The sequence below is a fragment of the Aquila chrysaetos genome, chromosome 10 (assembly GCF_900496995.4).
Source record: "Aquila chrysaetos chrysaetos chromosome 10, bAquChr1.4, whole genome shotgun sequence".
NCBI classification, from domain to species: domain Eukaryota; kingdom Metazoa; phylum Chordata; class Aves; order Accipitriformes; family Accipitridae; genus Aquila; species Aquila chrysaetos.
This window is the reverse complement of record NC_044013.1, coordinates 30,405,877-30,433,072: the sequence shown is the minus strand read 5'-3', so window position 1 is coordinate 30,433,072 and position 27,196 is coordinate 30,405,877. Positions and strand designations below refer to the sequence as shown.

The 27,196-nt window shown below is 56.7% G+C and overlaps 4 protein-coding genes across 15 annotated transcripts; 3 read left to right on the top strand and 1 right to left on the bottom strand.

The window, feature by feature from the left end:
• Positions 1-887: 887 nt before the first annotated feature.
• Positions 888-3,301, top strand: ESPNL (espin like; the record flags this gene model as incomplete). The annotated part of the gene is given in 5 exon segments (XM_030029448.2): positions 888-1,118; positions 1,640-1,900; positions 1,993-2,672; positions 2,674-2,842; positions 2,844-3,301. Coding segments are annotated over 5 exon segments (1,725 nt in total), but the record flags the coding sequence as incomplete, so codon positions are not given.
• A 286-nt stretch (positions 3,302-3,587) lies between these two features.
• Positions 3,588-7,962, top strand: KLHL30 (kelch like family member 30). Of its 7 annotated transcripts, none has more exons than XM_030027292.2 (8): positions 3,588-3,855; positions 4,161-4,958; positions 5,048-5,216; positions 5,450-5,536; positions 5,765-5,920; positions 6,015-6,203; positions 6,778-6,923; positions 7,503-7,962. In XM_030027292.2, exons 1-8 carry the CDS (start codon positions 3,727-3,729, stop codon positions 7,752-7,754), a joined length of 1,926 nt encoding a protein of 641 aa, XP_029883152.1. In that variant the 5' UTR covers positions 3,588-3,726; the 3' UTR covers positions 7,755-7,962. The 7 variants fall into 7 exon arrangements, with proteins under 7 accessions (XP_029883152.1, XP_029883149.1, XP_029883147.1 ...); XM_030027289.1 differs by having other exon boundaries at positions 3,604-3,855; positions 6,015-6,093; positions 6,724-6,923; positions 7,503-7,652; XM_030027287.1 differs by having other exon boundaries at positions 3,604-3,855; positions 6,690-6,923; positions 7,503-7,652.
• Positions 7,963-8,876: 914 nt separating this feature from the next.
• On the top strand, positions 8,877-13,416 carry ERFE (erythroferrone). 5 transcript variants are annotated; one of them, XR_005933394.1, is made up of 7 exons: positions 8,877-9,283; positions 9,476-9,663; positions 9,775-9,883; positions 9,957-10,047; positions 10,172-10,250; positions 11,813-12,015; positions 12,857-13,416. XR_005933394.1 is itself a non-coding variant. In XM_041126785.1 (6 exons), exons 1-6 carry the CDS (start codon positions 8,878-8,880, stop codon positions 11,864-11,866), a joined length of 927 nt encoding a protein of 308 aa, XP_040982719.1. In that variant the 5' UTR covers position 8,877; the 3' UTR covers positions 11,867-12,070. The 5 variants fall into 5 exon arrangements, 4 of the variants coding, with proteins under 4 accessions (XP_040982719.1, XP_040982720.1, XP_029883155.1 ...); XM_041126785.1 differs by lacking the exon at positions 12,857-13,416 and having other exon boundaries at positions 11,813-12,070; XM_041126786.1 differs by lacking the exon at positions 12,857-13,416 and having other exon boundaries at positions 11,759-12,070.
• Positions 13,417-14,050: 634 nt separating this feature from the next.
• Positions 14,051-26,788, bottom strand: LOC115346811 (ILK associated serine/threonine phosphatase). 2 transcript variants are annotated; one of them, XM_030027294.2, is made up of 12 exons: positions 26,669-26,788; positions 25,858-25,923; positions 25,403-25,459; positions 24,198-24,320; positions 23,167-23,293; positions 22,101-22,207; positions 21,540-21,633; positions 19,552-19,639; positions 18,105-18,226; positions 16,198-16,317; positions 14,730-14,811; positions 14,051-14,516 (listed from the first exon to the last, which is right to left on the bottom strand). In XM_030027294.2, the coding sequence occupies exons 1-12, from the start codon at positions 26,712-26,714 to the stop codon at positions 14,376-14,378; spliced, it is 1,173 nt and encodes a 390-aa protein (XP_029883154.1). In that variant the 5' UTR covers positions 26,715-26,788; the 3' UTR covers positions 14,051-14,375. The 2 variants fall into 2 exon arrangements, with proteins under 2 accessions (XP_029883154.1, XP_040982717.1); XM_041126783.1 differs by lacking the exon at positions 26,669-26,788 and having other exon boundaries at positions 24,230-24,320; positions 25,858-26,411.
• Positions 26,789-27,196: the final 408 nt, after the last annotated feature.

The window sequence follows — 27,196 nt, the reverse complement described above, 5'->3', positions numbered from 1 at the left end:
GGCAGGATGTTTGCAAGCAGCTTTCTGGTACCTAGAGGAATATCCAGCCCTCGCAGGGCTTTCAGCAAAATCTCTCCTTGGCCCAGCAGCTGGCAGAGCTCCAGCCCTTGCTCGCCATGCTGGCAACAAGACGGAAGCAGGCTCGCACGTGGCTCGTGTCACAGCTCGCAACATCTGTTTGCTTAACCTGAGACACGTGGCGCAGCCAGCACCAGGCCATGTTCCCGTGTTTCATACTACATCCCCATCAATATTGCAGGATGCTGTGCTGCCACTGGCACAGCGTAACCTGCTCTGCGCTGCAGCTGTATTGCAGGGTAGCGTCGGCTCATCAGCCCACGAGAGCCACTCTGTGCCGGGCATCAGCCCGTGCTGGGACCGGGCAGGGATTAAGAGGCTGAATCTGTAATGGATCCTCACCAGGCAACAGGTGTTTAAAGGCTTTGATCTGCTGCTTCTTGATTGTATTCCAGCCCCTCAATGGAATTTCTCACGTGTAATCGAGCCCCGCTAATCCATCCTGGCTATATATAATGGATGGCGGTGGAGTGAAGGAACACAAACGTGGCTGAATATCGGTAACAGATGTCCGGGCAGCGGTGCAGCAGGTCCCTCTGCCGAAGATCCCCCACTGCCAGTACCTGCCCTCTGTGCTAGCCAGTGCAAAACCCTTCCTCTGTCCCCAAAACCTGGCTTGGCCATGTGCGGGGGCAGGCGCCGTGATCAGCTTTGGCCATTCTTGGCTGGCCCGAGGAGCAGAACGAGGCTTGGAGCCAAGCCACCGAGCCGCTATTTCCAGGACCGGCGCCGGTGCCACCCACTGAGCCCCGGCGCTGCCACTCGATGCCCCCATCAAATATTAATGTGCTGCTCACTGCACTCTCTGCCCTGCCCCAGTGCTGCAGCCGTGGCCCCTGCCCGCTCCAGGGCTGCCCAGCCCCTTCGGCCTCCCCTCCCGCCCCGTAGTGCTCATTGCTCCCAGCGTGGGGACTTTGAGGGTGCAGCTGCACCCACCTTTGGGTGTTGCCCGGGCAGGGCGGGACCTGACCCCCTGCACTCGGCGGGGGGCTCCCAGGTGCCTCCTGTCCCCAGCAGCCGGCTCAGCCCCCCCGCGGCAGGTAAGGCCCCGCTGGGGCTGGGGCTGCGGGCAGGCCCATGCCCTGGGGAAAGCCAGGCCGTCACCCCCCGGGGAGCGGGGCTGGTGGGCTGGGGGCATGAGTCGCCCGGAGAAGGGCTGGCGGTAATGGGGGCAGCCCCGGGCTCGGTCCTCGGCTGCGGGGGCATCACTGGGGCATCACAGTGTCCTCCGGGGGCGAAGGGTCAGCAGGGGCTCTGCAGCTCCATCCCGTCTGCTGAAGGAAACGCCCGCCCGTGGGTCTCTCCCAGGGAGGGTTCCCCACAAGGACCGGGGTGATGTGCCGGGCATCCTCACCCGGTCACGCGTGGGGGACCCTGGGAGTGTTGGGGGCCCATCTCCCCTTGCCTGCCCTCCTCCAGGAGGCGGCCTGCGCCTCTGCCCCCGGCAGCCGCCCGGCCCGGCGGGGGATGGAGCCCGGCAGGTCGGTGCCGGCGGAGCAGAAGCTCCGCAAGCCCTCGCAGCGGGCCAGGATCCCGGCGCCTTTCTTCACCCACCCGGTAGGTCGCTGGCTCCGCCCGCGGCCCCCGGCTCGTCCCCTCCGCTGCCGCCCCCCTTCCCGAGCCCCCCGCCGTGACTCTGCCCGCGCAGGATGGGGTGGCCGAGCCGGCGGACCCCCCCGGGCAGGACCCCGCGGAGGCGGAGGCGGACTCCCTGGTGCCCACGCACGACGAGCGGGGCCGCCCCATCCCCGAGTGGAAGCGGCAGGTGATGGTGCGGCGGCTGCGGGCCCGGCTGGCGGACGAGGAGGCGGCGGGCGGCCAGGTGCGTACGGGGCGTCCCGGGGACGGGGCGCGGGGGAGCACGCTGCCGGCCCGGGGTGGTGGGGGGGGAACGCTGACGGCCCCTCTCCGCAGGACGCGAGCTCCTGGCGCTTCTCGCCCTCCCGCCAGGCCGTGCTGGGCCCCTTCGGGGAGCTGCTGACCGAGGCAGACCTGCAACAGCTGGAGCGGGCGGTGGAGAGCCTGCGGCTGCGGCGGCGGGGCGAGGCGTACCAGGGCGAGCTGCGGCGCCTGGCGCGGGAGCTGCGCGCCCTCCTGCCGGCCCCCCTGTTCAGCATCACCGTGCGGAGCCCCCCGCCCGGCCCCGGGCAGCCCCTGCCCCTCTGGTGTGGCCGCCTGGCCGGCGCCGTCAGCAGCCTGGCCGCGCTGCTGGCCCACGCCGAGGGGGCGCGGATCGCCGCCCCCGCCGCCGCTCCCCCCGCCGCCGCCGGCGGGCAGCCCCGGGAGCCGGCGGGCAGCCTGGCGCAGCGGGAGATCCGGCAGTGCGGAGTCTGCGTCCGCAGCCTCCGCGGCGCCTTCGAGCCCCCGTGGGGGGCGGCGGAGGGGAAGGCGGCCGGGGGGAGCGGTGCGGAGGCCGCCAGCGACTCGGGCATCAGCTGCGAGGAGGCGTTATCCGACGGCGGCGGCGGCGGCTCCCCGAGGCCGGGGCCGGAGTGGGGCAGCCTGAGGAAGGAGCGGATCGTGATGCTCTTCCTGAGCCACTGGAGACGGTCCGCCTACGGGCCCCCCCCCGCCGGCCGCCGGGGACCCCCGGGAGGCAGCGGGGACCGGGGAGAGGGGGGCGGCCCGCCTGGCGCGGCAGAGGGCTGCCATCCAGCGGCTTCTGGGCGGCTGGCGGGAGGCCGCCTCCCGCCGCCCCCCGCCCCCGCCGCCCCCCGCCGCCGGCCGCGCCCCGCTCTCCCCGGAGCAGTTCGTGGAGAGGGCCGGGGGGGGGGCCGGCCGACTACGAGAGCCTGTCGCTGGAGCTCTTCATGCTGGGCTATTTCCGCATCCTGGAGCAGGAGCTGCCCCCCGAGGAGCGCCGGGGCCGCCACCTCCTCTGCTTCGAGGTCTTCGAGCAGCTGGGCCGGCACGGCTGGCGGGCGGTGCGCGCCTTCCACCGCGCCGTCACCGACGAGATCGCCGCCGGCCGGCGGGGCTGGCAGGACGGCTTCGACGACATCAAGGCGAGGTATTTCGGCTCTCCCCAGAGCTCAGCCCGGCGGCCGGGGGAGGCCGGAGGAGAGGGGGAGGAGATCTGCCGCTACATCGACCGCAGCTTCGCCTTCTGGAAGGAGAAGGAAGCCGAGATCTTCAGCTCGGAGGAGTGATGCCTGCTGGCGGGGGGGGCGGAGGGCTGCGTGAAGCCGCGGGCCGCAATAAACGCCTTTCCGGTTCTGTCCGAGCTGAGCGAGGCTTCCCGGGGCGACGGAGAAAGCTTTTGGGTGGAGGGGGACCGTCCCGGCACCTCGACCCCTCCCACCCTCCCCCAGGGATCGGTGTCTTGGCCCCCGGCCGCCCGCAGCGAGGCGGCTGCCGCCGTTTATTTGTGGCCGCCGAGGAGTGAGATAACATCCTATATTTAACACTCGGCCTCGGCGGCCACAGCCGGGGGGAGGAGGGATGTCGCGGGGACCCCCGGCGACCGATGGGGCTGGGGGGGGCGAGGCGGGATGGTGGGGGGGAGCCTTTTACCCCCAGGCTTGTGGTGCCCGGCTGGCCGCGGAAGGATGCTTTCCAAAAAGCAGCAAAGCCGCGGGGGGAAGGGGATGGGCAGCAGCAGGCAGCTCTGCCTGTACGGTGCCTTTAAGAGCAGGGAGCGGTGTCCCGATGCCGCCTAAAAATAGCGTGTTCCCCCGTCTCGGCTGGATCCCGTGTCGCGCCGGAGTGTCCCTCCCCGGTGCCGGGACAGCGGCCACTTCCCTCCTGGTGGGCCGGCTGGAGGTCTGCAAAGCCCAGGTGAGAGTGGGAGTGAGCAAGCCGGAGCGGGGCTCAACCCAGCCCCAAAACCACCCCCACCCCCAAAAAATCAGTGGCAGACCCAGCAGGGCAGCTCAGAGCGTGGGGAGGAGGAATCATGGCCACCCGTGGAAGTGGGAGTGGGGGGGTCCAGGGAGTGCTTCTCCTGTCCCTGCTGGTGCCTGTAAATCAGGCGCTGGGAAGGGACGGTTGTGCCAGGGGAGGGGGGAGAGAGGGAGATGTCATTGGCTTTTCCTGGCAGGGACACCCTTACCACGCTCCACTCGGGCTCTGTCTGCTGGCAGGGCCCCGCGGCCATCCCCAGCACCATGCTGAGGAACGTGGACGACTTTGACTTCTGCCTGCCTTCGCACGCCCAGGGTGTGCTGGAGGGCTTGCAGCGGCTGCGTGCCAACCCCAAACTGGCGGATGTGACGCTGGTGGCAGGCGGGCGGGAGTTCCCCTGCCACCGCGGGGTCCTGGCCCTCTGCAGCCACTACTTCCATGCCATGTTCTCTGGCGACTTCGCCGAGAGCATCGCCGCACGGGTGGAGCTGAAGGAGGTGGACCCTGGCGCGCTGGAGATGCTGCTCGACTTCGCCTACACCGGGAAGGTCACCATCAACCAGGGCAACGTGGAGGGGCTGATGCGGACCTCCAGCCAGCTCCACTTCCCCACTATCCAGAAGGTCTGCAGCCGCTACCTCCGGCAGCAGATGGATGCCACCAACTGCCTAGGTATCTGCGAGTTCGGTGAGAGCCACGGCTGCCCCGAGGTCTCCTCCAAGGCCTGGTCTTTCTTGCAGGAGAACTTTGAAGCTGTCTCTCTGCAGGAGGAGTTCCTCCAACTCTCCAAGGAGAGGTTGGCCACCTACCTCTCCAACAACCTGCTGCAGGTGCAGGAGGAGCAGAGCCTGGCTGAGGCCGTGCTGCGCTGGGTACGCCACGACCCGGGGCCCCGAGCCCAGTTCCTGCCCGAGCTGCTGGAGCTGGCCCACCTCGTCTCGCTGCCTGATCAGTACCTGCAGAACCTGCTTGCCACTGAACCCCTCGTCCGTGACTCGGATGCCAGCAAGGCCCTAGTTGCCCGATGCCGTGCCATGGTGTGTACCCCCTGCCCCAAATCCCACGCTCTGAGCCAGGGGGGGAGGCTCAGCTCAGAGCCTGATGGTCCTGCCCCGGCCTCTGTCAGGGGCAGAGCGATGCCAGTGCCCAGAAGAACCCCCTGACGCCACTGCAGAAGCTGGAGGAGGTGCTGGTAGTGGTTGGCGGCCATGTGCTGGAGGAGGCCGAGGATGAGGACAGGGGGCTGGAGATGCCGTCCACCCCCAGGAACTTCGCCTTCTACAACCCCAAAAGCAGTAAGTGCCCATGGCAGGGATGGGGCAAGCACATACACACCCCCCCGCATGTTAATTAACCCTCCATCTACTCCAAAGCCACCTCTTGCCAAATGATCTGGTGTCAGGAGGGGCACTGGGGGGAGGATGGGGGAGGGAAGCATGAAACAGCACTGGCTTAAAAGCATCAGCACTGGCTTAAAAGCATCATCACTGGCTGGGGGGGGTCATCACTTGGCTCTGCTGGGTTTCAGGGCAATGGATGGCTCTGCCCGACTTCCCTGATTACAACAAATGGGGCTTTTCCCTGGTGGCTCTGAACAATGATGTATACGTCACAGGTAGGTGCCGGGGCTCCCGGTGCAGGTTGGGGGTCCCCAAGGAGCGGCGATGGAGGATGGGGGACAAAGATGTGGGCACAGGGTGCTGGCGTGGGGCCGGGGGCTACCCTCCTCCCCAAGCAAAGCCCTCTCCTTGCTCCCCTCTTGGGCGGATCTGGCCTCTGGCAACGGATGCCCAGGGATGGCTGTACTCAGAGGGTTTGGCCCGCCTGACCCATCCCTCCCCAGGCGGCTCCCGGGGGTCCCAGAATGACACGTGGTCAACGACCCAGGCCTGGTGCTTCTGCCCAAGGGATGGTGCCTGGAAGCGCATCGCTTCCATGCTGAAAGCCCGGACAAACCACACCAGCGCCATCCTCAATGGAGAGATCTATGTCATTGGGGGTAAGGCCATGAAGACCCGAAGGGTGCTGTTGGGCCGGGGATCCGTGCATGCCCCGGAGCAGTTGGGTGGCTGCAGCATCCTGCCGCCCTGCAGGGACGACAGTAGACGCAGTGGAGGTGGAATGCTACGACCCCTACAACAAGAGCTGGTGTGCCATCAGCCCAGCCCTCAAGTACGTGAGCAATTTTGCGGCCGCCAGCTGCTTGGGCAAGCTCTACCTGGTGGGCTCCTGCGCTGTCAAGTACAACGCGCTCACCCTGCAGTGCTACAACCCTGTCCAAGGTGAGAGCTGGACCCACCGCTGCACCCCACCACCGCCTTCCCAGGGAGCAGGACTGAGTGGGACCCCCAGGCAGGTGACATCCTGTGCCGCCAGGCATGGTCCCCTGGGATGCGACCAGGTGCTAACAGGGTCTGGCGACGGCTGTGGCATGGGGCCAGGGGCCAGCCAGGATCATGGCTGCCAGCAGCACGGACTTGAGTCACAGACCTCCAGCACAGCCTGGACCTGAGCTTCAGTGGAGCAGGATCCCCGGGGCAGAGGGGTGGGGGAGTCTGCCTGCCTTAGGGAGGAACTAAACCCCTGTGACAACGCTACCTCCTCGAACAGCATCTGCACAGTCCACAGTGGTCTCCCCGTCCCACACCACCACTACAAACAATATCCCCACTTTGTTTTATGCAAGAGCCTCGTCTGGGATGGGGACTGCAGGTGCCACCCTGCCCGGCCGCTCTGTCCCCTTTCTTTCAAACTCCCCCTTTAAATAGCTGCAGGCTCGGCAATGCTTTTTTCGGTCGCTAGCAGCTGCATCAAGAGCCGAGGTTGGGACGTGCTGCTGACGGCTGCTCCTTGCAGATTTGTGGAGTGTGATCACTTCCCCCTTCATCCCCAAGTACCTCTCGGCCCCACGCTGTGCCACCCTGCGTGGGCTCATCTACCTCATTGGGGACAACACCAAGAAGGTCTACGTATACAACCCAGAGGCCAACATCTGGCAGAAGGTAGTGGGATGTGGGGGCTGGGCACAATCACCCTCTCAGGGAGTTGGGGGAGCTGTTCCCTCCCCATCAGCAGCCTACAACCATACCCCTGTACCTGTTGCCCCCAGGTGCCAGCACCCCCTCTCCCTCCTGCCCACTCATCCCTTGGCTCTATTAACCCCTGCGGAGCTGAAGCTGCCCCAATCCTTCCTTCCCTGCTCCCCACCACATCCGCACTAGGAGCACAGCTTTTGCACCGTGATTACTTACAGCGTCCATGCTGCAGAAGCCCACAGGACCCCCCTTTTTCCAGCACCACCCTCTTGAGCGGTGTGCCGGGCTCCTGCGTGCACAGTCCAGCAAAATCCTGCCTGTCCCCTCCACCATCCAGACCCTGCCACTCCCCACAGCATCCCCAACCTTGCTCCCATACAAGCACAATGTGGGGATGCTGCTAAAAGCAAGACACGGCCCCAGGGGCCCTCAAACCTCGCAGAGAGGATGGGCAGGGGGATGCACCCGGTGGGTCAACGTCCTCTGCGGTGGGAGCGGGAGGTCCCTAGGGGGGTCCCCGCACATCTCACCCTACCCCTTGCGCAGGTGCAGCTCCTGCACACGCTTCATGAGAACGGCGGGATGGTACCACTGGGCGACCAGCTCTTTGTCACTGGTGGCCACTGGAAGGGCATGGACGGGGACTACCGGGTGGAGATGGAGGTGTATGACTGCGCCAAGGACCTCTGGACACGGGAGGGCTCCCTGCCCTGCCTCTGGCTCTTCCACAGCTCCTCCTCCATCTTCCTGGACACCTCCAAGTGGACGGAGGCTTTCCAGGGTGCCCATGGGTGGTAGGAGAGCCCACAGCATTGCTTGTCACCCTGCGCAGCTGCTCTCCCCCCTTTTGCCTCTGTCCCTGCTGCCACTTCAGCTCGGGGGGAGGGGACAGATGGAAACCCCTCTGCCAGGCTGGCTGGGGCATTGGGAGCACATTCCCCCCCCCCCCCCCCCCCCCGCCACTGCAGGGAAAAGGCTTTTCCTTATAAACATGCTTTGGCTAACACTCTCTTTTAGTTTGTTTCTTTTTTTTTTTTTTTTAAAGAACTGTGTTTTTCCCCCCTCCAAAACCCCAAAGCTTTTTAGGTATTTCGAGGCCTCCCAAAGTGTGGCCCATCCCATCAGAGACTGGCATTGCTGCCTGATGGCCCCTTTCCCCATTACATTGACATCCAGCATGGGGAAACAAACACAAGGAGGACCAGGGGAATCTCTTTCCTGACACCCAAAGCTCTCCAGCACCTCAGTGGCCCACACGGAAGTGTCAGACACACTCCAGTGCCCCATGGAGCAGAATGACAGGAGATATAAACCAGTTTTTGGATGCTTTGCATCCTTGGGTGGCACACTGGCCTGCAGTGGGGTGCTTCAGCATGATTTCTGTCCTGGGATAAGCAGCATGCACCCTGGGAAGTGACCCCAGGGTCATGGTGAAGCAGCCGGCACCCCGGTGGCTTGGGGTGCCTGGACAGAGCTGGGCAGTGCCTCCTGCCCCATCCCCATCTCTGCTGGTACCCGGTGGCAGAGGACGCCCCAGGATGGGCTGAGCACAAGGCGATGCTTCCCCGATGGCTGGTCCCACCACCAGCACCGGGACATCATAGCTCTGTCACCGTCGTTTGAGGATTAATCTGCTCTGTGATAGGTTTTTTATTGTTTCCGAAGCATGCCGAGGGGCTCTGCGGGTCCTGGGGGGAGCCCCCCGCCTTGGGGCGGGGGGGGGGGGAGCGGAGCGTCCCCCGCTCACCACGGCTTTCACACACGGGGGGTCCCCGCTTCCCGCAGGGGAGAGCGGGGTCTCTCCCGCGGCAGCAGCGCTGCCCGAGCCCCGGCAGCGGGGCGGGCCCCGCGGCGCCCTCGCAGGCCCCGAGGCGGGGCCGGGGCCGCCCTCCCTCCCGGTAGCGGCGGCGGCGGCGGCGGGATGCGGCTGCCGGAGCTGTGCCTGGCGCTGCTCTGCGCCGCCGGTTCCGCGGGGGCGGCCCGGGAGGGGTCGTCGGGCCCGGGAGCAGTCGCGGGGAGGGAGGCGGAGGCGGGACGCGGGGGGCCGGGGGCGGCCACCCTCCGGGCCGGCGGCGTGGACCCCCGTCAGGCGTGGCTGCTGCTGGCTGGGAGCTCCGGGCGAGGGAGCCGCAGCCGGGACCGGGGCAGGACGGGCACGATGCGGGACGGGACGGGGGCTGGCGCAGCTCCGGTAACCGGAGGCCAATCTCCGGGACAACCGGCCCAGGCTGCCCTGCAAGTCGGTGTGCCGGGCGCTGCCCCTGCCCTCCCCGGGGCCCCCGCCGTGCTGGAAGAGCTGCTGAGGGAGCTGCACCTCCTGCTGAAAGGTACCCAGCGGCCCCGGGGAGTGCTGCAGGAAAGGGGGGGGGGGGGGGGGGGGACCCCGGGGCAGGAAGAGGGGACAGCGGGGACGAGGCACCGCGGAGCCGGGCGGCAGAGCCGGGCGCCGGCTCCTCTTGGGGCCAGGAAAAGCCGAGGCTCCTTCCTAAAGGCGAGCCCTGGTCGGGTTTTGGGGTCAGGCATGGTGAAGGAGCAGGCGAAGACGCGCAGGAAGGCCTGGGAAGGCCGTGAGGAAGAGGAGGAAAGCGGTGAAGGCAACCTACAGGCCAGGTCCCACCGTCGCGTGGAAGCCGCCTTCCACTGTCGGACACGCGAAAACATCTCCGTCGAGCAGAGAGGGCGGCAGGAGCTGCAGCTCTACTACATCGTGAGTGCCCAACCTGCTGCCCTTTCCGGCCTGCTCCATCTTCCTGCCCATGGGGGCACCCGCCCTCGCGCAGGGGCCGATTCTTTAACACGACCCTTTCCCCATCCCCAGCCGGAGAGGGAGGGGATGTTCCACCGTGGCTCGGGGCTGAACCTGACCAGTGGGCAGTACACAGCCCCCATCACAGGGTACTACACCTTCACGGCCACGCTGCACATCGGTGAGCCCTCGGGGACCCCCCACGGACCCGCCGGGGAGGTCCAGGATGGCTCTCACCCTCCCCTCTGTCCCAGTGCGCAGAGAGCAGCAGAGGAAGGGGCAGCCGCGCAGGGGGAATCATCTGCGGCTGCTGATCTGCGTGCAGTCCCACTGCCAGCACAACAGGTAGGGCAGGGCAAAGCCAGGAGGGGAGAGGGACCCTGGGCCAGGGAGGGAGGAGGGAGTCCAGCAGCCCCAGCAGGGGAAGGAGGGACACACTCTCCCCAGCACCACCCTCCCTCTTCTGCAGCAATCTGGAGACTGTGTCCCAGCTGGAGAGTGGCAGTGACCTTTTCACCATCTCCGTTACCGGAGTCCTTTACCTGCAGGTTAGTGGTACCAGCTCGGCTCAGGAACCTGTCAGGCAGGAAGGCACCTTCCATGGCACCAGATCCAGGGCCAGGCATGGAGTCTGTTTCTCAGCCCAGCTCCAAGCCCAAAGGATGCTCAGGGCTGAGGTCTGCTGGGACACTACAGCACATACTGTGGGTGGTCTGCCGCACCGGCCTCCATGTCATCCTTTTCCCAGGATGCTGGGGGAGCAGCCCCTCCAGCTCCCAGTTGCTGTGCACAGGGGAGAGCACCCTCCTTTGCTCTGCCAGGCTGTGCCCAGTACCCAGAGATGTCCCAGCCCCATTATACCCTCTCTCCCTCCAGGCTGGGCAGTATGCCTCTGTTTTCGTGGACAATGCTGCAGGCTCTCCCCTCACCGTTCAAAGTGGCTCTGATTTCAGTGCCATTCTGCTGGGTGTGTGAAAAGGCACTGGGCACCACCCAGGGAACTGAATTGGTGCCAGGAGCGGCAGGACCCTTCCCTCTGCCAGCCACCATCATGCCTCACCGGCTCAGCACCAAGCCCAGGGAAGACCTTCCGCTGCTGCAGGAGCTGCAGGCTGGCCCAATACTGCTCGTGCTGCAGAACTATCTGAAGCTGGACAAAAGATCAGGGAGGAAAGGAGGAGGATAATAATAATAATAATAATAATAAAAAGCCTGACAAGGAGCTAAAGGAGTTAACTTTTATCTAAAGGCTAGGGCTGGAAGTTTATATTGGAAAATGCTGCTGACAGTGGCAGCAGCCAGCTGCTTTCTCTGCAGGGCTCAGCATCGATGCCTGGGACAAAGCCCTAGACCTCCATTTTTGCTCTCAGCAGATTTCCCTGCCCAGTTTCTCAGCAGCCCATAACAGATTATTTGTATTGCTTTAGCTTCCCTGCAATGTATTAGCAGTGAATATTTGCTGGCAGAAGCCAACGTCCTTTGCAGCTAATCTTCAAAGCAGAGCAGTGTTCCGATAATGCCGCACATTCGATTAAAGCAAATTCCTGTCCCGTGGCCTTCCACGCCAGGCGTTCCCTCCCTGCCCATGGCACAGGGCCCAGGCCGTGGGCAACTCAGATACGCTCCTTGCTTCGGCTCTGATAGCCGTCTGAGCCGAGGATGGGCGCAGGGCTACGTGCTGGAGTGAGGGCTGCAGGAGAGGTACCAGGGCAGGCTGGGCGTGGGGCAAGGGAGCCGCACGTTTTATTTTTTAGTAGCATGTAACACACTGGGCAAGCTGTGCCAGCAACACCACGAGATAGCCCAAACTGCATCCAGCCCCACCTTCCCCAAGGGATCCGTGCACGTAGGCAGGGGAAAGCAGTCTCCTTGCGCTGGACCTTGCTCATGAGGGCTTTCCTGGCCCTGCCTGGCCGCCTCTGCAGGTTCCATCTCCTCAAGGAGCCTGGTGAAGTAGCTGTTGCTGCAGCTTTTCGTGGGTGGGCATGTTTGGATCCGGGGGGGGTGGGAGGGAGGGCTCTGGCTGTGCAGTTTTAATGCCGACTTCTTCCCCAAGGCAAAGAGAACTTGTCTCTGAAAGGAAAGATGTGCTTTTCCCCCATCCAAACGGATGGGCAGCAGCATCCTGGCAGAGACGAGGCCTCTGCAGCTCCTGCCCAGCTGAGGAGCTCATCCTGGGCAGCATCTCCCAGTTACCATGCATGACCATGAGCCAAGGCAGTCTCGGTCAGATCAGCCACCGTCCCTTCCTACCAAACACACCCAAGAAGATACAAAAGGACTCACTGTTGGAGAGTGGGGCTTGCCGAGCTGGTAAGCTGTCCTCTGCGAGTGAGAAATAAAGAGCCCAGTGCACTTGAACACAAAATTGAAAGTTAATTGAAAGACTTGATTAAGTTGGAGCTACTGAGGGGCTAATTTAGGTGCTGGGGGGGTGGGATTAGAAACTCAGTCAGCCCCAAGGGAGGGGTGCTGCATGAGGGGAGCTGCATGTACAGCACTTCTGCATGGGCCACCCCAGGGTGGTGGTCCCAGAGCTCCCCATGGTAGCAGGATGCTGCTGAGCAATACAGCAGGCAGAGTTTATTTTCAGGAAACCTCTTGCAGACCCCACCCTACCAGGAAATACAAGCAAACCGTTTTTTGACTTCCACTAAAGCTGGGGTTGAACCTGCCTTTCTAACTGTCTGGCTACTCACAAGCATGGTGAAACCTGCTCCACAGTGCTTCCTTTTCCCCTTTGCCCTGAAAATTGGAAAATACGATCCATTTTATGGAAACAGTTATTAACTGTACCATAACACTGTGCATTATGTTCCTAGTTGGAGTTATGCTTTCAGTACTCTTTCCAAAAGGAAGGAAAGAAGAGTTTTAAGAGGAGGGAGGGGGAGAGAAGACAGTCAGAGAAGGACAACCTGATACTGCTCTCACCAGCTCTTGCACTGGAATTAAGAGGGGCCTCCTGGAGGGAGCACCAGAGAGAGAGGTGCTTGGCTCAGCTCTTGCAGCGCAGCACACAGCTCTCCTCAGTGCAAGAGCTGTGAAAAGCAGGAAGAGGAGAAGGGAGGGCGAGCTGCCCTTCTGAGATCTGCCATCAGGGTTTCTTTTGCCACAGACTGAACAAACTCCATACTACTCTGTCTTGGCTCTCCAGATGCGGCTTTCAAGAGCAGAAGCAGCAGAGCGTGTTACTAATACGGGCAATTCCCTCTCAGCTCACCCTGCAGTGTAACCTTACATCAGAGTACACAGGAATGGCTGGGAGCAGAACAAGCTGGTGGAGGTGCGCGCGTGCGCGCGCTACCCAAAATATGTGCCAGAGGCGTGCTTCCTTCCTCAGTGCTCTGCAGAAGATGCGGAAAGCTAGTGCGAGCTAGGCCGTAACTCCGCCTGTGAACTGACTTCTACTGTAGCACAAATAGATGAAAGAAGTCAAGTCACCTGTCCCAAACAACAGGACAGCTTTTGCGTGCTCAAGAAAACGGATAGCCCAGGATCCAAGACCATCTCCCAAAGCTCCAGAAAACACAGGGAACGGAAAAGAGCTGGGGAAGCCTCACAACCCTGCACAGGACTATGCACAAAATGGCAGGCACCACTGCCACCAACCTACCCAACCTCTCTCTGGGACTGCACCGTTTCTCATGCAGAGTGAGGAGGCTGCGCAAGAAACCACTGCACAGACCCACTGGCTCATCTCCCTCACTGCACTGTCTCACCCACAGGACAGGAAAGTTGAGTAATCTGGAATTCAAGTGCTTTGGTAGCCCAATCTGTTTAGCTTTCACACTCTCATTTGGTCTTAAGCCAAATTTTTTCTGGAAAACATCACACCAACTCTCTGCAGCAACAGCTGGTAGAGAAATGGGGATGGGATGAGATACAGGCCACTTAATAGCAACAAGTACCTAAAACCCGAGATGCCTGCTCCTCAGATAGCACACAGACAAACACAGAGCCTGCCCTTATCTCAGCTGCCTGGCAGGTCCATTTGGTGAACACACTTTCCCAATAAACATCAGGAGCAAACTCCAGCTACTTTTGCCATATTAACAACTGGGATAAAACCTCAATGTTTTCTGCAAGCAGAGGGAAGGTACGCTGCTGCTCTGCAAGCAGAGTTTGTATCACTCAGCTTCATGCAACCTCACAACCCAGCTTCAGAACCAAAAGATTTCCTTCCCAGCACTAAGAGAACAGCCCACACTGCATCACAAGCTGGTGACCTGGGGTACTGCACAGTCCGTACGCTACAGCCCGACTGGGAGCTCCCACTGAGTCTTAAGAGCTCAGGACTCTCCCAGGGCCTCACACAAAGCTCAAAGAAATGAACAGCAGAACTGCACCATTTGGAACAGCTGGCAGAGTTCATGCCCACAGATGCCTGCTCTTGCTAGCACCTCTGCAAAATGGATTTATTTGGTTTGCCAAGACATTCACGGGGGGTTGACAGGACAAGAGATTTCCGCATAGGCTGATCCACTGTGGCAGCCACTTAGAAAACACTGCTAGCCAAGTGAGCTAAAACTATTAGAAAAAAAAAAACACCTTTATTTACACTGAAGAGCATCCAGCAGGACCCTCCCTCCCCTGGCCACACATACACGCACACCGACTTCTTCCTTCCCTTACATCCGCTGCAAGCTGGGGATCCTGCTGCCGCACTTCATCTCTCAGTGCTCTATCCGGACCACCATGACCGTAACGTTGTCCGCTGACCCTCGCTGTACTGCCTTGTTGGCCAGTCTGTTACACGCAGCTTCATATCTAGCATCTGCTTCTAGCTTCCCTTCTCTCATCTGGATGTTCTTATCCTGTTGGGATGAGGAAAGACGATGCTGATTGCTCCCAGCAAAGCACATAGATGCAAGCACATAGTAATTTCCAAGCATGGGGAAGCAAAACAAATAAGGACAACCTCATGTAAAAGGGAGGATACCCTGGCAGAAGTACATTTCTGCAAGCTGGAAGCATTCCATTTCGTGTCCCCTGCCCTGACAAACCCAGCCCCCACGCTGCCTTCTCACCTCCAGGCAGGACACAATGAAGTTCACAGCTTCTTCTGGTGTAAAGACTTTAAAGAGGCCATCACACGCTATCAGAATGAACCTGGAAATCAAGCAGAGACAGGTTCCAAGGCTGAATCTTTGGCTCCCCAGCCTCAGCAAAATCCCTCCAAGCTATTTTATGAGTACCCACGCTCCAATCGAAAGGGAAGATGCCATAAAGCTCATCTGGAAATCCCTCGGAAGCACCAGAAGTCCTCTGGTGCTCCAGAACCTACCATTCACAGAGCTGAGCCAATTCAAAGTACAGGCCAAAGAGTCAGGCAAACAATGCAAGACCTAGATCAGGACATCCTGACAGTCCTACTGACACTGCACCGTTAGGCAAGACCATATACTACGCGCTGCTGGAAAGCTCCATTATTTCTCTAAGAACTGCTTCCTTCCTTTGAGTCCTTTTCATTCACATATTTTCCCTGTGAAGTAGCTAATGCAAGGAAATAGAGAAACACAGCCAGCTTAATACCTTATGTGCATCCCTTTAAATCCTTTACATTTCCACGCTCCTGAGGTATGTGATAATTTAAACAGAAATATTAAAAAGAAAAGCAAGCAGCTTAACCCAGCAATAGAGGCATAACTGTGATCAGAAAACTCTGCCACAAGGTATTGCTGCAGGCTGCAGAATGTTCAGGGGACACAAAGCCCAAGGCCAGGAGAACTGCCTCCTAGCTCCCCACCAGAGGATGGTGGGGGGCAGCCTGCTGTGCACTCCCTGCCTGCACAGGGGATTGTATTAACCAGGAGCCCTAACCAGAGTCACCAGACAAGGAAAACTACAACTATTGCACAGAAGTGGCCAGCCTGCCAGAGCAGCACGTCTCTGAAGACGTCGTTTCAGAGCCTGATACTCAGAATATCTTTAGAAATATTTGAGTGGATCATTTGATATGCAACTCTAATCCCAGAAAAAGCAGCAGTACTGGGTTACATTCTCACCTTGGAGAGCCTGCAGGGCCATACTGACCTGAAAGCTCACAGCAACTTGTCATTGCCAATCATATGTTAGTAAAGTATCTCAAATCTCCAAATATCAAGAGCCAAATGCAATGGTATTTGTGGGTACCATGACTGCTAGAAACAACCCTTGGACGGGACAGGGATCCAAGAATTCAAGCCTTAACAAACTGCTTCATTCAGAGCACGAAGGAAGTCTAAGGCTCATGTATGTTATCACTGCTGTGAGGCCAGTTTCTCCAACAGGAGCCTTCACAGTATCTTGACAGAGTGAGGCAGCAGCATTATCCCACTATAGTGGTAAGAACAGGAGCAGAGAGACATCAGCAGTAAGAGCATGCTCTAATTCTGCGTGATCAGTCTGAAGTGCCTTGGCCCTAAGAGCAGAGCATACGGCGTTGTGCAGCTTGTGCTACTTCTGCTGAGCAGAACTAGGATGCAGCCAATCCCCTTGTGCACGGGCACGCTTTACCTGTCGTTGTGCGTGAGTTGGCAGCGTTTGATATCTGGCACAGAGATAACACCACACCGTTTGTACTGGCCATCCCCAATGGAGCGGGAAACCTCCAGCACTCCTAGGACTCTTCCGTCCCTGTACAAGGAAAGAAAACACTGAGAGCCCTCCCCACACAGGCACATCTCACTGCACTGGCTGATGGGACTTCATGGTGCGTTCAGCTGCCTCGTACAAATCCTGACCCACTTCCCCAGCAAGTTCAAATCTTCCCTTCAAAGTCTCTTTCCCTTTCTGCGTGTTTGTGTGAAGCTTGGGAAACAAGTGGAGAGGGGGAGGAAGAAATGAAGTCAGGAGAATTCAAGACTGCTTTCTGTCTCCCTGCCCGAACTCAAGTCCTGCTTAGCCTAGCAAGCCAGGGAAGTAAGAGTTATGTGCTGAGCTGAACTCCCAGAGGCAGAGGTTTGAATTCACAGATTATTTTTTGGCAAGGTATCTTAGCCAACTGCATTTCAATAGAAGCACAGAGCGCAGCAGGCAAGACCAGGGTCTGAGCCAGCAGCCCCTCCTGTCCTCTGCCTGTCAGGACACCAACCCCTACAGACTGGCTCAGCTGGGGGCAGTTCCAAGGAGCAAAAACCATGGCACTTTCTCCTGATCACTTGGCCTTTACTAACCACCGATCGCAGCAACCAGTTCTGTGAAACCCGAGTTACAGTCCTCCTTAGGAAGCAGTTTTGTTTGCTAAACTTTTCCAGTTAACTGAGTGCTGCCCCAACAGAAGCACCTTCCTACACCCCACCTTTCCAACAATTCAGCATCTCCTCCCCCAAAAGGCTCTTCTGTGCACTCTGGAAAGCCAGAAGCTCATTCATCTCTTAGTCCAACCAGCCCCGCTTGAGATAAAAGCAAGAAGTGAGGCACGTCACAGAGAAGGGATCTGATGCTCATGCACTCTGCAACTTATCTCTTGGGTCCAAAATATTGAATTACAAGCAGTGGGAGAGGCTCCCAGGCAGCCGGGGAGATGTTTCCCCAGTTCTGAAAAGAGCTAACAGACACTGGCCCATCTCTTTCCTGTGTGCAAAGATAGATCAGTGCTAAGCATAAGCAGCAGCATGTGCTTTCCAGAGATAAGGGGAACAAGGCGCTCCAGACACGGCAGCGTGACAGAACTGAGCCCACCCCTCCCCACCCCGGGGGGGGCATTCTGCCTCCACAGGCACCAAGGTACTTCACCTGCACCGAGTCCTCTCTTGTGAGGATGCCATTAAATCAAGAAACAGCCTTTAGAGAAGGGAGAGAACCTAGCCAGGGAAGTCAGACACAGCTGCCCAAACAGCCATGCACACCTACATGCACAGGATATGCATTAAGATAATCCCACTCTGGCTCCAGAAACCTCCATCCTACTGCAAACCACCTCAGTGCATCAGCTAACCCCCAGGGCAGCAACACCAACTGACATCAAGGGCTTCTCATGCCCTCTCAAACCATCCCCCCTCTCACCGGACAAGGAAGGAGAGGTGATGTCGCAAGCAAGGAAGTGAGTTCTGTTCACAGAACACTCTACAGTGTGCAGGAAGTCATAATTTCTTAAACAACCAAGTCCAGCTCTGTAGGTCAAGCTTAAGCATGTCCATGCTTGCACCACACTGCCAGGCTTTCACATGGGTTCCTGCCTTTGCAGCACAGCACTCCACTGCCATTGTAAGCCCCTGGGAAGCCAGCCCCCATCAACCAACTCAAGCCACTGAATCCTTAGACATCTCAGGCACCACTGTGCCTCCCACAGACTGCAACAGATTCTCTCTGGGCTCTCACTAGCATATGCACGGGGCTCAGGAAACACCAGAAACTTAGTGCTTGGGCCCAAAGTTGGGCCAGGGTTTAGATTTGCTCACTCACACCCTTTAGGCACTTACCTGACATTTCCCCCAGCTTTCTGTATCCGCATACGCTCCTCATATTGGGTGGGGTTGTGCTCCTTACTGAGGCTTAAGGCTGCGTGTTTCTGACTCTCTTCATTGTAACGACACAGAATCGCCTGTGCTGACAAAAGTCCCTCATGACTAAATAACAACAAAACTGCAGCAAGAAGAATTTCTTGAAAGCGAGCTACAAGTTGTGGTGAATGGGGCTACGTCAGGCTGGTGACTGGTGACCAGTGGTGCTCCTCAGGGCTCAGTCTTAGGGCCAGTGCTGTTCAATATTTTTATCAGTGATCTGGATGCAGGAGTTGAATGCACCATTAGCAATTTTGTTCACAGTACCAAGCTGGGAGGTGCTGTTGACTCTCTGAAGGAACAAGAGGCCTTGCAGAGGGATCTAGATAGATTGCAGCATCAGGCAATCTTCAATGGCATGAAATTTAACAAGTCCAAGTGCTGGATTCTGCACCTGGGACAGAGTAACGCCAGGCACAAGTACAAACTGGGAGAGGAGTGGCTGTAGAGCAGCCCTGCAGAAAGGGATCTGGGGGTGCTGGTTGGCAGTAGACTCAACAGGAGCCAGGAATGTGTGCCCTGGCAGCCAAGGGGGCAAACCCCATCCTGGGGTGCATCAAACACAGCATCACCAGCCGGTCAAGAGAAGGGATTGTCCTGCTGTATTCGGTGCTGGTGCGGCCTCACCTCGAGTACTGTGTGCAGTTCTGGGCCCCTCCATTTAAGAGGGATGTGAAGGTACTGGACATTCATGTCCAGAGGAGAGCAACCAAGCTGGTGGCAGGGCTGGAAGGAATGTCCTATGAGGAGTGGCTAAGGACACTGGGTTTGTCTGGTTTGGAGAAAAGGAGGCTGAGGGGGGACCTCATTGCTCTCTGCAGCTTCCTGAGGAGGGGAAGTGGAGAGGGAGGTGCTGAGCTCTTCTCCTGGGGATCCAGGGACAGGACACCCAGGAATGGTTCAAAGCTGCACCAGGGGAGGTTCAGACTGGACGTTTGGAAACATTTTGTTACCCAAAGGGTGGTCAAACACTGGAACAGACTTCCTGGAGAGGTGGTCAATGCCCCAAGCCTGTCAGTGCTTAAGAGGCATTTGGACAATGCCCTTACTAATATGCTTTAATTTTTGGTCAGCCCTGAAGTGGACAGGTCATCAGCTGGACTAGATGACCATTGTAGGTCCCTTCCAACTGAAATAGTCTATTCTACTGTGAGATATTTAGCGTCACCAAGAGAGTGCTACCACACACTGTTGTTTTACACTATGGGAGACAACACAGAAGTACCCTGCACCTACCCAGAACAAGATGCTTTCTACGAACAGTTGGGGAGCTCAGGGCAACTGGGACATCCCACACAAACACCTCGCCCTTCAGGGCTCTCGGAAGAACCGAGACGCCAGCAGTGGGCTTCTCTATTCTGCTTACCCGGCTGTCCCCAAGGTTGGCTATGTAGAGAATATTGTCGACAGCTAGGACACAAGTAGCTGTGGAGCCATCTTTCCATGCTGGCTTCCTGAAGGGAACAAAAATGAGATTACTAAGTGGGGAAAACAATGTTTAAGAAGTTAGTCACAGCGTGCTCCTGGGGACTCAAGGAAGTGTCGTCTGCCAACACGCAGCAGTCAGCTAGCACAAGCCCCCAGCAGCTGCCTGCAAGCAGCTAGAGAAACGGTGGTAAATAGCGAGCTGGTCAAGGACAGAGGAGCTGCACAGAGTACCACCTTCTAAACGCACAGCCAATGCCCAACTGGTTCAAATACTGCCAGCCATGCTCCTCATATCAACCCTTCTTCACACTCAGCTCCCAGGAAAGCTCATCTGTGGCTGGAACAGGCTCAGCCCCAATGACGGCCCAGAAGCTATAGCATCATGAGCAAATAAGCACCCCAAACTCATCCTTGGGAGGCTCCTTCTTTGCAGCAAAAGGAAGGCACAGCCAGGATTGCCGCAGAGTTGCCTTCCCTTTTGCTTTCATTTCCCTTCCTTTTTTCACAGTGCCCCTGCCCACCTGCCTCAGTCCTTACCACCCCACCTCAGCAGCAACATGACTCATTCAGTCATTCTCCTGATATTTCACTTGCTGTAGTTAAGCTTGTATCTCTACAGCTGTAGCCAGAACAAGAAGCGTTTCTTAGATTACAGCTGCCAGACTAGCCCTCCCCACAATGAAGCCCAGCTACAGTGACACACTTCACTGAAACTAGCTTTGAGAAACTAATTTCTAGACATAGTTCATCCAGTTCTTCCTAACTTTGAAGGTGCGGCTGAATGAAGAACATTCATTTCATCATCAATACAGCTATCACTAGTGATCCTTTATAGCACCTTTGTCGTAAGTCACGTTTCTGACGAAACAGAGACTGGTTTGGGAATGACACTGTTGTGACAGACTCAGAGAAGCTTTTTCCTCTTGCTTGGTCAAACTTGTTGATCTGATTAGGATTAAGAGACTGAGCCAGTTTGCAATTTACTTAAAATTGCAAGTTAGCAGGCAGTCTCAGAATCAGATACACCAACAGCCTGTGTTAGAGGTGTCACTATGAAACAGAAAAAAAAAAAACAAACCACCCCAAAAAATGTGTAAAGGACTGGTAACAAAGTGACTGTATTTTAAATGCAATCTACATCTTCCCTAGTCCACACAGTTGGTGTGCCAGTTCAGCAGAGACTGAGAGAAGGTAAGGGTGCTTGCGCTCAAAACCCAGCTGGAAGACAGGCTGGCAATTATCCCACAGAAAGTAGCTGCTGTGCTTTTCAGCTTCGTTTTAAAATAATCTGCTAGAAACAAGCTTAAGATGAGTGACATTCATTATCAACATCTCTGTTTTCAAAAGAGGTGAAGAAAGTAAGATTTAAACTTACATTGGGAGAGTTAAGTCTTTCAACACAGGGCATTAAAAAAAACCTCAGAGATGTGCTCCAGACTGGCAAGCACATATTCACCAACAGGAATGCAGCTCTAAAGAAAGCTACACACAGCAGCCTGCAAAGTACTGCTCTACAGATGCCCTCCTGCCACGCTTTGATGCCGTCAAACACAAAGATCCCATCTCAGGCAGTATGGGATAAGTCACTTAAGCAACATGCTAAGTCTTTAAAAAGAAGGCAAACAAGATGCCATGGTAAGGACAGAGGTGCATTCGTGGTCATGTTTTGGTTCCTTCCTTTACTACGAACATGTATTTTAGTCTAAGGGGTCCTACAGACCACTTACCACAGAGTAAAACCAGAACATGCCATGATCTAGCTCTAGCAGGCACTCAGCAGGCAGTTACAGCCTGGCACAGCTAAGCTGTGAATGGGGTTTTGCCAACACATAGACACAACTCAAGGTTTTCTCTGCCCTGCTCAGAACTAAGGCCTGCGAGATGCAAGCTAAGAAATACAAACACATGGGAAGCATTTACACTTACTGGCTGGATGCCTGCTTTAGAAACTCTTCATCTGTGTGTTTGAAGGTGTCCAAAAGGCATCTCTTCACAGTTTTCTCCACGCTGACTACCTCACCTGTCAGACAGGGAAAACAGCAACTAAGCTCCAGCCAAAATGTATCTGACATATCCCAGTCCCTCCCTTTGCTCATCCAACGTTCAATCAGGCAGTGCATCTCTCAGACCCTGTGCAGACCAGCTAGGGCGCATCCTGGGCTCACACTACCAAAAATCTGCCCAGTAACATGTGTGGAGAATTTATGACATACCATTCACCCCCACAGGCATATTTTAACGCTTGAAGTGGCACTGCCAAAACTGGCAACAGTGCATCTCACACTTGTTTAGCAGTTTACAACTGGCTACTTGTACCCTTGTGCCAAAACCTTCCTGGGAGACAATGCAGTCTCACAGGCCCACTGGGAAAAAGGGGTGGGAACTGTAGAACTACGCCCAAACAAAGAAGTTTCCCTATCCACTGCCATAATGTCAAGGCAGAAAAGGTGATGGTTGTCCTACAAGCCCTTATTCCACTCCTCTCACCTTTAGGAAATTTCTTAATCAGGTTTTGGTGCAGATTCTGTGCTGCAAATTTTGAGGCTCGGACTCCCCCGTGGCCATCAAAAACAGCGAAGTACGAGACACGTGTGCTGTGAGGGAACAAAGAGCAGCAGAAAGGGGCTAAGAAAGGCCATTAGCCAGAGGGTGGGATTGAGTACATTTGTCTCCGTAACACCCTGCCCTGTGTCAGCCAGACTGAATAAATACTGCACTCCAAGGCACAAACAAAGGTAGCACACCTCTAAGCTCACACATTCAAGCATTTATGTGGTTTACCTGTGCAAGCACTGAGGTGAGAACTTTCCTGTAATTTTCCACCCCTCAAGAAAATGAAGGGCAAAAGAGAATTTATAGACCACAACTTGGCATAAAAGCAGCTAAACATTTCACCCCAAGGGCACTGCAAACTCGCCAGCACTACACAGACATCAGTCTGTGTAGTCCTACAGTTCTTTCCATGCCTAAACTTGTTGAAACCATGCTGCAAACAAGAAACACAGGTCCCTCAGCACACAAAGCTCTCGGGACAATATTAGTTCAGAAGCTAAATCCAGTATCAGGATGATGCTTAAGAGCATTCCTTTAAATACACACACTCCCCCTTACAGACACTTATATGTGTTAATTTGCTAAGAGATTTCTGACATCTGTTTTCTCTTCTTTGAGCGCTCTCCATTGCCACAGTTAGGGTTTTACACACTGTAAAATCCCCAAAGCAAGGCCCGATTACTTATAATTAAACTGAGGATCTCTAAACACCCACACTTACATTTGGGTAACAGAGGCTCAATATCCAGAGTTACCAGGCCCTCACAGGTATTTGTATATAATAGTCCTGTGATTTGCCCAGGAACACAGCCAATGATGCAGCCCAGGTCTCCCAATAACAAGCCCAAACCGCATACCAGGACACATGTGTAATCAAGAGCATCAGCTGCTCAAAGCAAAAAGGATCATATCATGCGCTTAGCTGAAGCAAGCTGGAGCACCTTCACCCCTGTGATGGCTGCCATCCACAGCTTTATTCTGGCAGTTGGGGCCCACTTACATTTGGGAGGGCAGAGGCTGGCATTCCTCAGTGATATCGTTTAAGATGACATGTGCATCCTGCATGTCTTCTCTTTCACCTTTCCTCTCTGCCACATAACCCTTCAATCCAAGAATGCCCGCTGACCCTAAAGGGGAACAAAGCAGACACACGCACGCAAATCAAACTCCTCCGTCTCCTCAGCTCAGGCTGAAAAGCAGTAAATCAGTGACCACTTTCCAGCTTTCAGAACCCTATCCTAGCACCGCAGCAAAGTACTGCCCTCGTCCTGCAACAAAACATCTGGCACTTTCTGCTGAACAGGATATATTTATTTTGTAACATGGGGTTTTAAGTGCCCCCAAGGTCAGCAGCTATAAAAAATGCTTGCCCCCATTTTGGCAGGCAGCTGTAGCCAAGTGGGACTGCTGGCATTGGACAGGGCTCTTACCAAAAAGGGGTGGGGGGGGCAGGGGAAGCGTATGGCACTGAACCTGCAGATTAAACAAAGCACAGGTTTAAAGAGGGTGCTAAAGGCCAGGAAATCAGGGTCTGCTGTTTCCAGAACATGTCCCTTCCTTTATACCCCTGAACACATCTTATTCCCAAAGCTGCAACATAACAGGCGGGCACCTGCACTGAAGTCTAATGCCCTATAGGTAACAGCAAGTCCCTCTCTCTGGCTTTCTTAGCAGCCACCCAGTGGAGAGATTTGTGGACGTGGCAAAAGAATCTGGTGTAGCTCTAGTCTTCCAGAGGTTTCACAATCAATCTCCTCCTTGGCAGCATAGGAACTTAACCTACAAACACCAAGGTGCTTGCTGCTCAGCTTCTGCCACTTCAGCAGGGCCGGTAAGAAGGCCCAGGTGAGGGAGGCAGAGAGTGCCAGGGAGCTCAAGGGGCTTCCACAGACCGCCACAGCAGTTTGTTCCCTACGAGAGGCTGAAAATGCAAGTGGACTGAAGAACCAAAGCTCAGCTTTGGTCTGGACTTACTCAGCCCAACATCAAAAGTACAAATCGAGTACATTTGTTTTCAAACTGTCTGAAAACCTTTACAAACTTTCTTTTCCACAAGTTCTTCCCTGCCATTCTTCTCTTCCTCCTCCAAGGACTTTCTCTTCTCCCCTTTCCCATGGCTCCCTGCTGATGAGACCTGCTCAATAGCACTGGAGGCTGAAAGAAAGCAAAAACGCAGTTGGCTGAAGTCTTCCAGCTCTGTTTTACTTGTATAAATTCAGCAGCTAGTCCTTTTATACTGAAGCACTCTCAGGAGCGCAGGCTCGCACGCTCACACAGTATTAAGCGACCAGAGGTATTACTGAACAAGACATACTAACTGACCACAAACGCACAGACACAACTTCACTCAGCACATACAACCCATGGCACACATCGCTGTCTAACCCAGCAAGTGCCAATTTGATCGCTTTATGTTGTATGACCCTACCTCAGGCACAGTACCGTTGTGTTTGGCTGACAGGCTGTCGATTCTCCCCACCAACCTACAGTTTGTTTGTTAGCTACCAGCCTTTTTTGCAGTTAACTGCTCAGGAAGTTAAGATTTCAGGTTGGAGGACTTCTGATTTTTTTTTTTATTATTTTTATTTGTGTCCATAAATTGTGCCCACAACAATGCAAAGAAGTGTATTTTATTACTCTGAATTTGCTAAGGGTTTCAGAAGACAGGTTACAAATTAAAGCTAGCAAACAAAATATGATTCCCATGATGTCAGAACCCTAGCCTTTTCCTTCTGGAGATTTATGCTCATATAGTATAGCAAATTATCTCACCTCCTCCCAGGTGCTAGCAAACACCTGGCTGCCTGCAGAAAGCCTTGCCAGACCAGCAGTCTGGTTTTGAAGACATTTACAGCTAGGAACAAGAAGGCAGTCTGTGCCCACAGCCGAAAAGCAACAGAAGCCAGGGCAGTGGCAGCACCAGGCCAGCGCTGCCTTCACTCTTAGCAAGTACACATGTACTTTCACTCCCAAAGCAGGGAGCTTTCAGGCACAGACGACAGGGGTCCCCAAAAGACATCGGAGGGATGTACTGCTGGGAACAGATCTAAGTGTACTTTTAAAGAGTCAAAATCCCGACTTAAACAATCGGGGCACAAACAGATCGCCATGATCAGTATCAGCCAACCCGGACACCAGCTTAACTTGCCGTGGGGCCAACAAAACAGGCTACCTCAGTGGGTTTTCCTGAGAAGGGCAGGTCAGCAGAGGCTTGGTGAGCTGACACAGCTCCTTACCTGTGTCACCGCTGCTGGCTGGCGGAAGATCATCAAAAAGTAAAGAACCTCCTTTTCCTGGAGCACAAGAAAAAGGCAAGAAGAACTAAAAACCTTTGCTCCTTTCAGGGAATAATGCTCTGTGTACACCCCTTCTGAGGTGCAGAAATTATAAAATGCTAGTTTACCAAAGTGAGCCAAATTTCCACTTCTGTTACTGGACGGTGGGGGCAAACTCAGGCCTTACATTTATTTCAGGGAATATTTATATGGAACATATGTGGAACATCTATAACATTCTGGTTATCCAAAAAAAAACACAAGAAGAGGAAAGCAACTGCTCTGCACACAGGTGCTGACAACTCGACTGTCTTTATCCTGTCTAACAAAAAGGGTTTACACGAGTTTCACCCCAAGAGATGCTGATGCGCAAAACACGGGAAGCCAAACTAACGGCAGGAAGGGAGCACTCATACCTGAGTCAGCACTGCTGGCTGGTGGGAGATCGTCAAAGAGCAGAGGCCCTTTCTGGGCTTCCTTCCCTGTAAGACACCAGGGCAGAGTCAGGACCCGCTGCAGGCATTCAGGGGTTGGTTTCTGGAAGGACTGCCCCCCACGTGAGCACAGGTAGGGTAACCGAGAAGAGCCTTGGCTATCTTTCTTCCATCTCTACTTTAGGCAGCTCCTACACAAGCAAAACAACCACCTGCCTGGGGATGACGTGAACTTCTATCTTGAAAACAGATATTATTTTTTTTTTGCTAGCAATTCACTCAACTTGTTTTAACATCCCTCAGCAGCCCGATCAAGATGTTACAGGATGGGAGGGGCCCAGAAAGCACCAAATTATTTCAAGTAACACCATTACAGCTCTCCACGGACCCACGACCCGCAGCAGCACAAAGGGGAAAGCCTCCAGCACGACCTAAACCTCACGGCTAACGCTCTGCATCTGAACGAGTTCCAGGCAAAAAAGAAAACCACAAAAAAACCCCAAACCCTGTAATTTCTCCAAGGGTTTTTGAGCCACCCCCTCCAGCAGCCGCCCCCGCCCCCACCCGCCCCTCAAGCCCTCTGCTGCTACCGCCGCCCCGGTGCTCTCCCTGTAGCGGCGGGAGAACGGGGCCGGCGCCTGCCCCCGGAGGGGCTCGCTGCTCCGGCGGCGCTGAAGCAGGCCCGGCGGGGCCCTGCGGCCTGTCAGGCCCTGCCTGGGCGAGGCCCCGCCCCGGGGCCGGGCAAAGCAGGACGGCGGTTAGGCGCCCGCCCCAGAGGTGGCGGGCCCCTCACCCGCCGCCGAGGACCCGGGCTCCGGGAGGTCCCCGAACAGATCCATTCCGCCGCCGCGCCGGCAGCGCCGCCGCCGAGGCCGCTCCCTCCTGCCCAGGCGTCGCTCCGGTCCCGCCTCCCCGCCCCCCAGGCTGCCAATCTCCCCGCGAGGCCAATCAGCGGCCGCGGACGGGCCGGAAGTAGGCGCGCGGCCCGGCGGCGGCGGCGGGGCGGGAGCGGAAGGCCGCCGTTGGGCCCGCCCCTGCGAGGCGCCTGTCAATCCCCCCGGCGGGAGGCGGGGCGCCCCGTCAAACACCTCCGCCGGGCGGCAGCGCGGCGCCTTCTCCACCAATCGGAAGGCGGGGCCGCCCTGCCAATCAGTGCCGCTGCCTTGCGCCTTGCTCCGCCAGGCTGACCAATCCCGCGGGGGGGGGGGCGGTGCCCAGCACCGCCCTGCTGTGCCTACCAATCGCTGGCGGGGGCGGGAGGGCGCCCGCCGCGTGCCCGGCAGGGCGGGAAGGGCGCGCGGTGCCCACTGGGGGCGCGAGG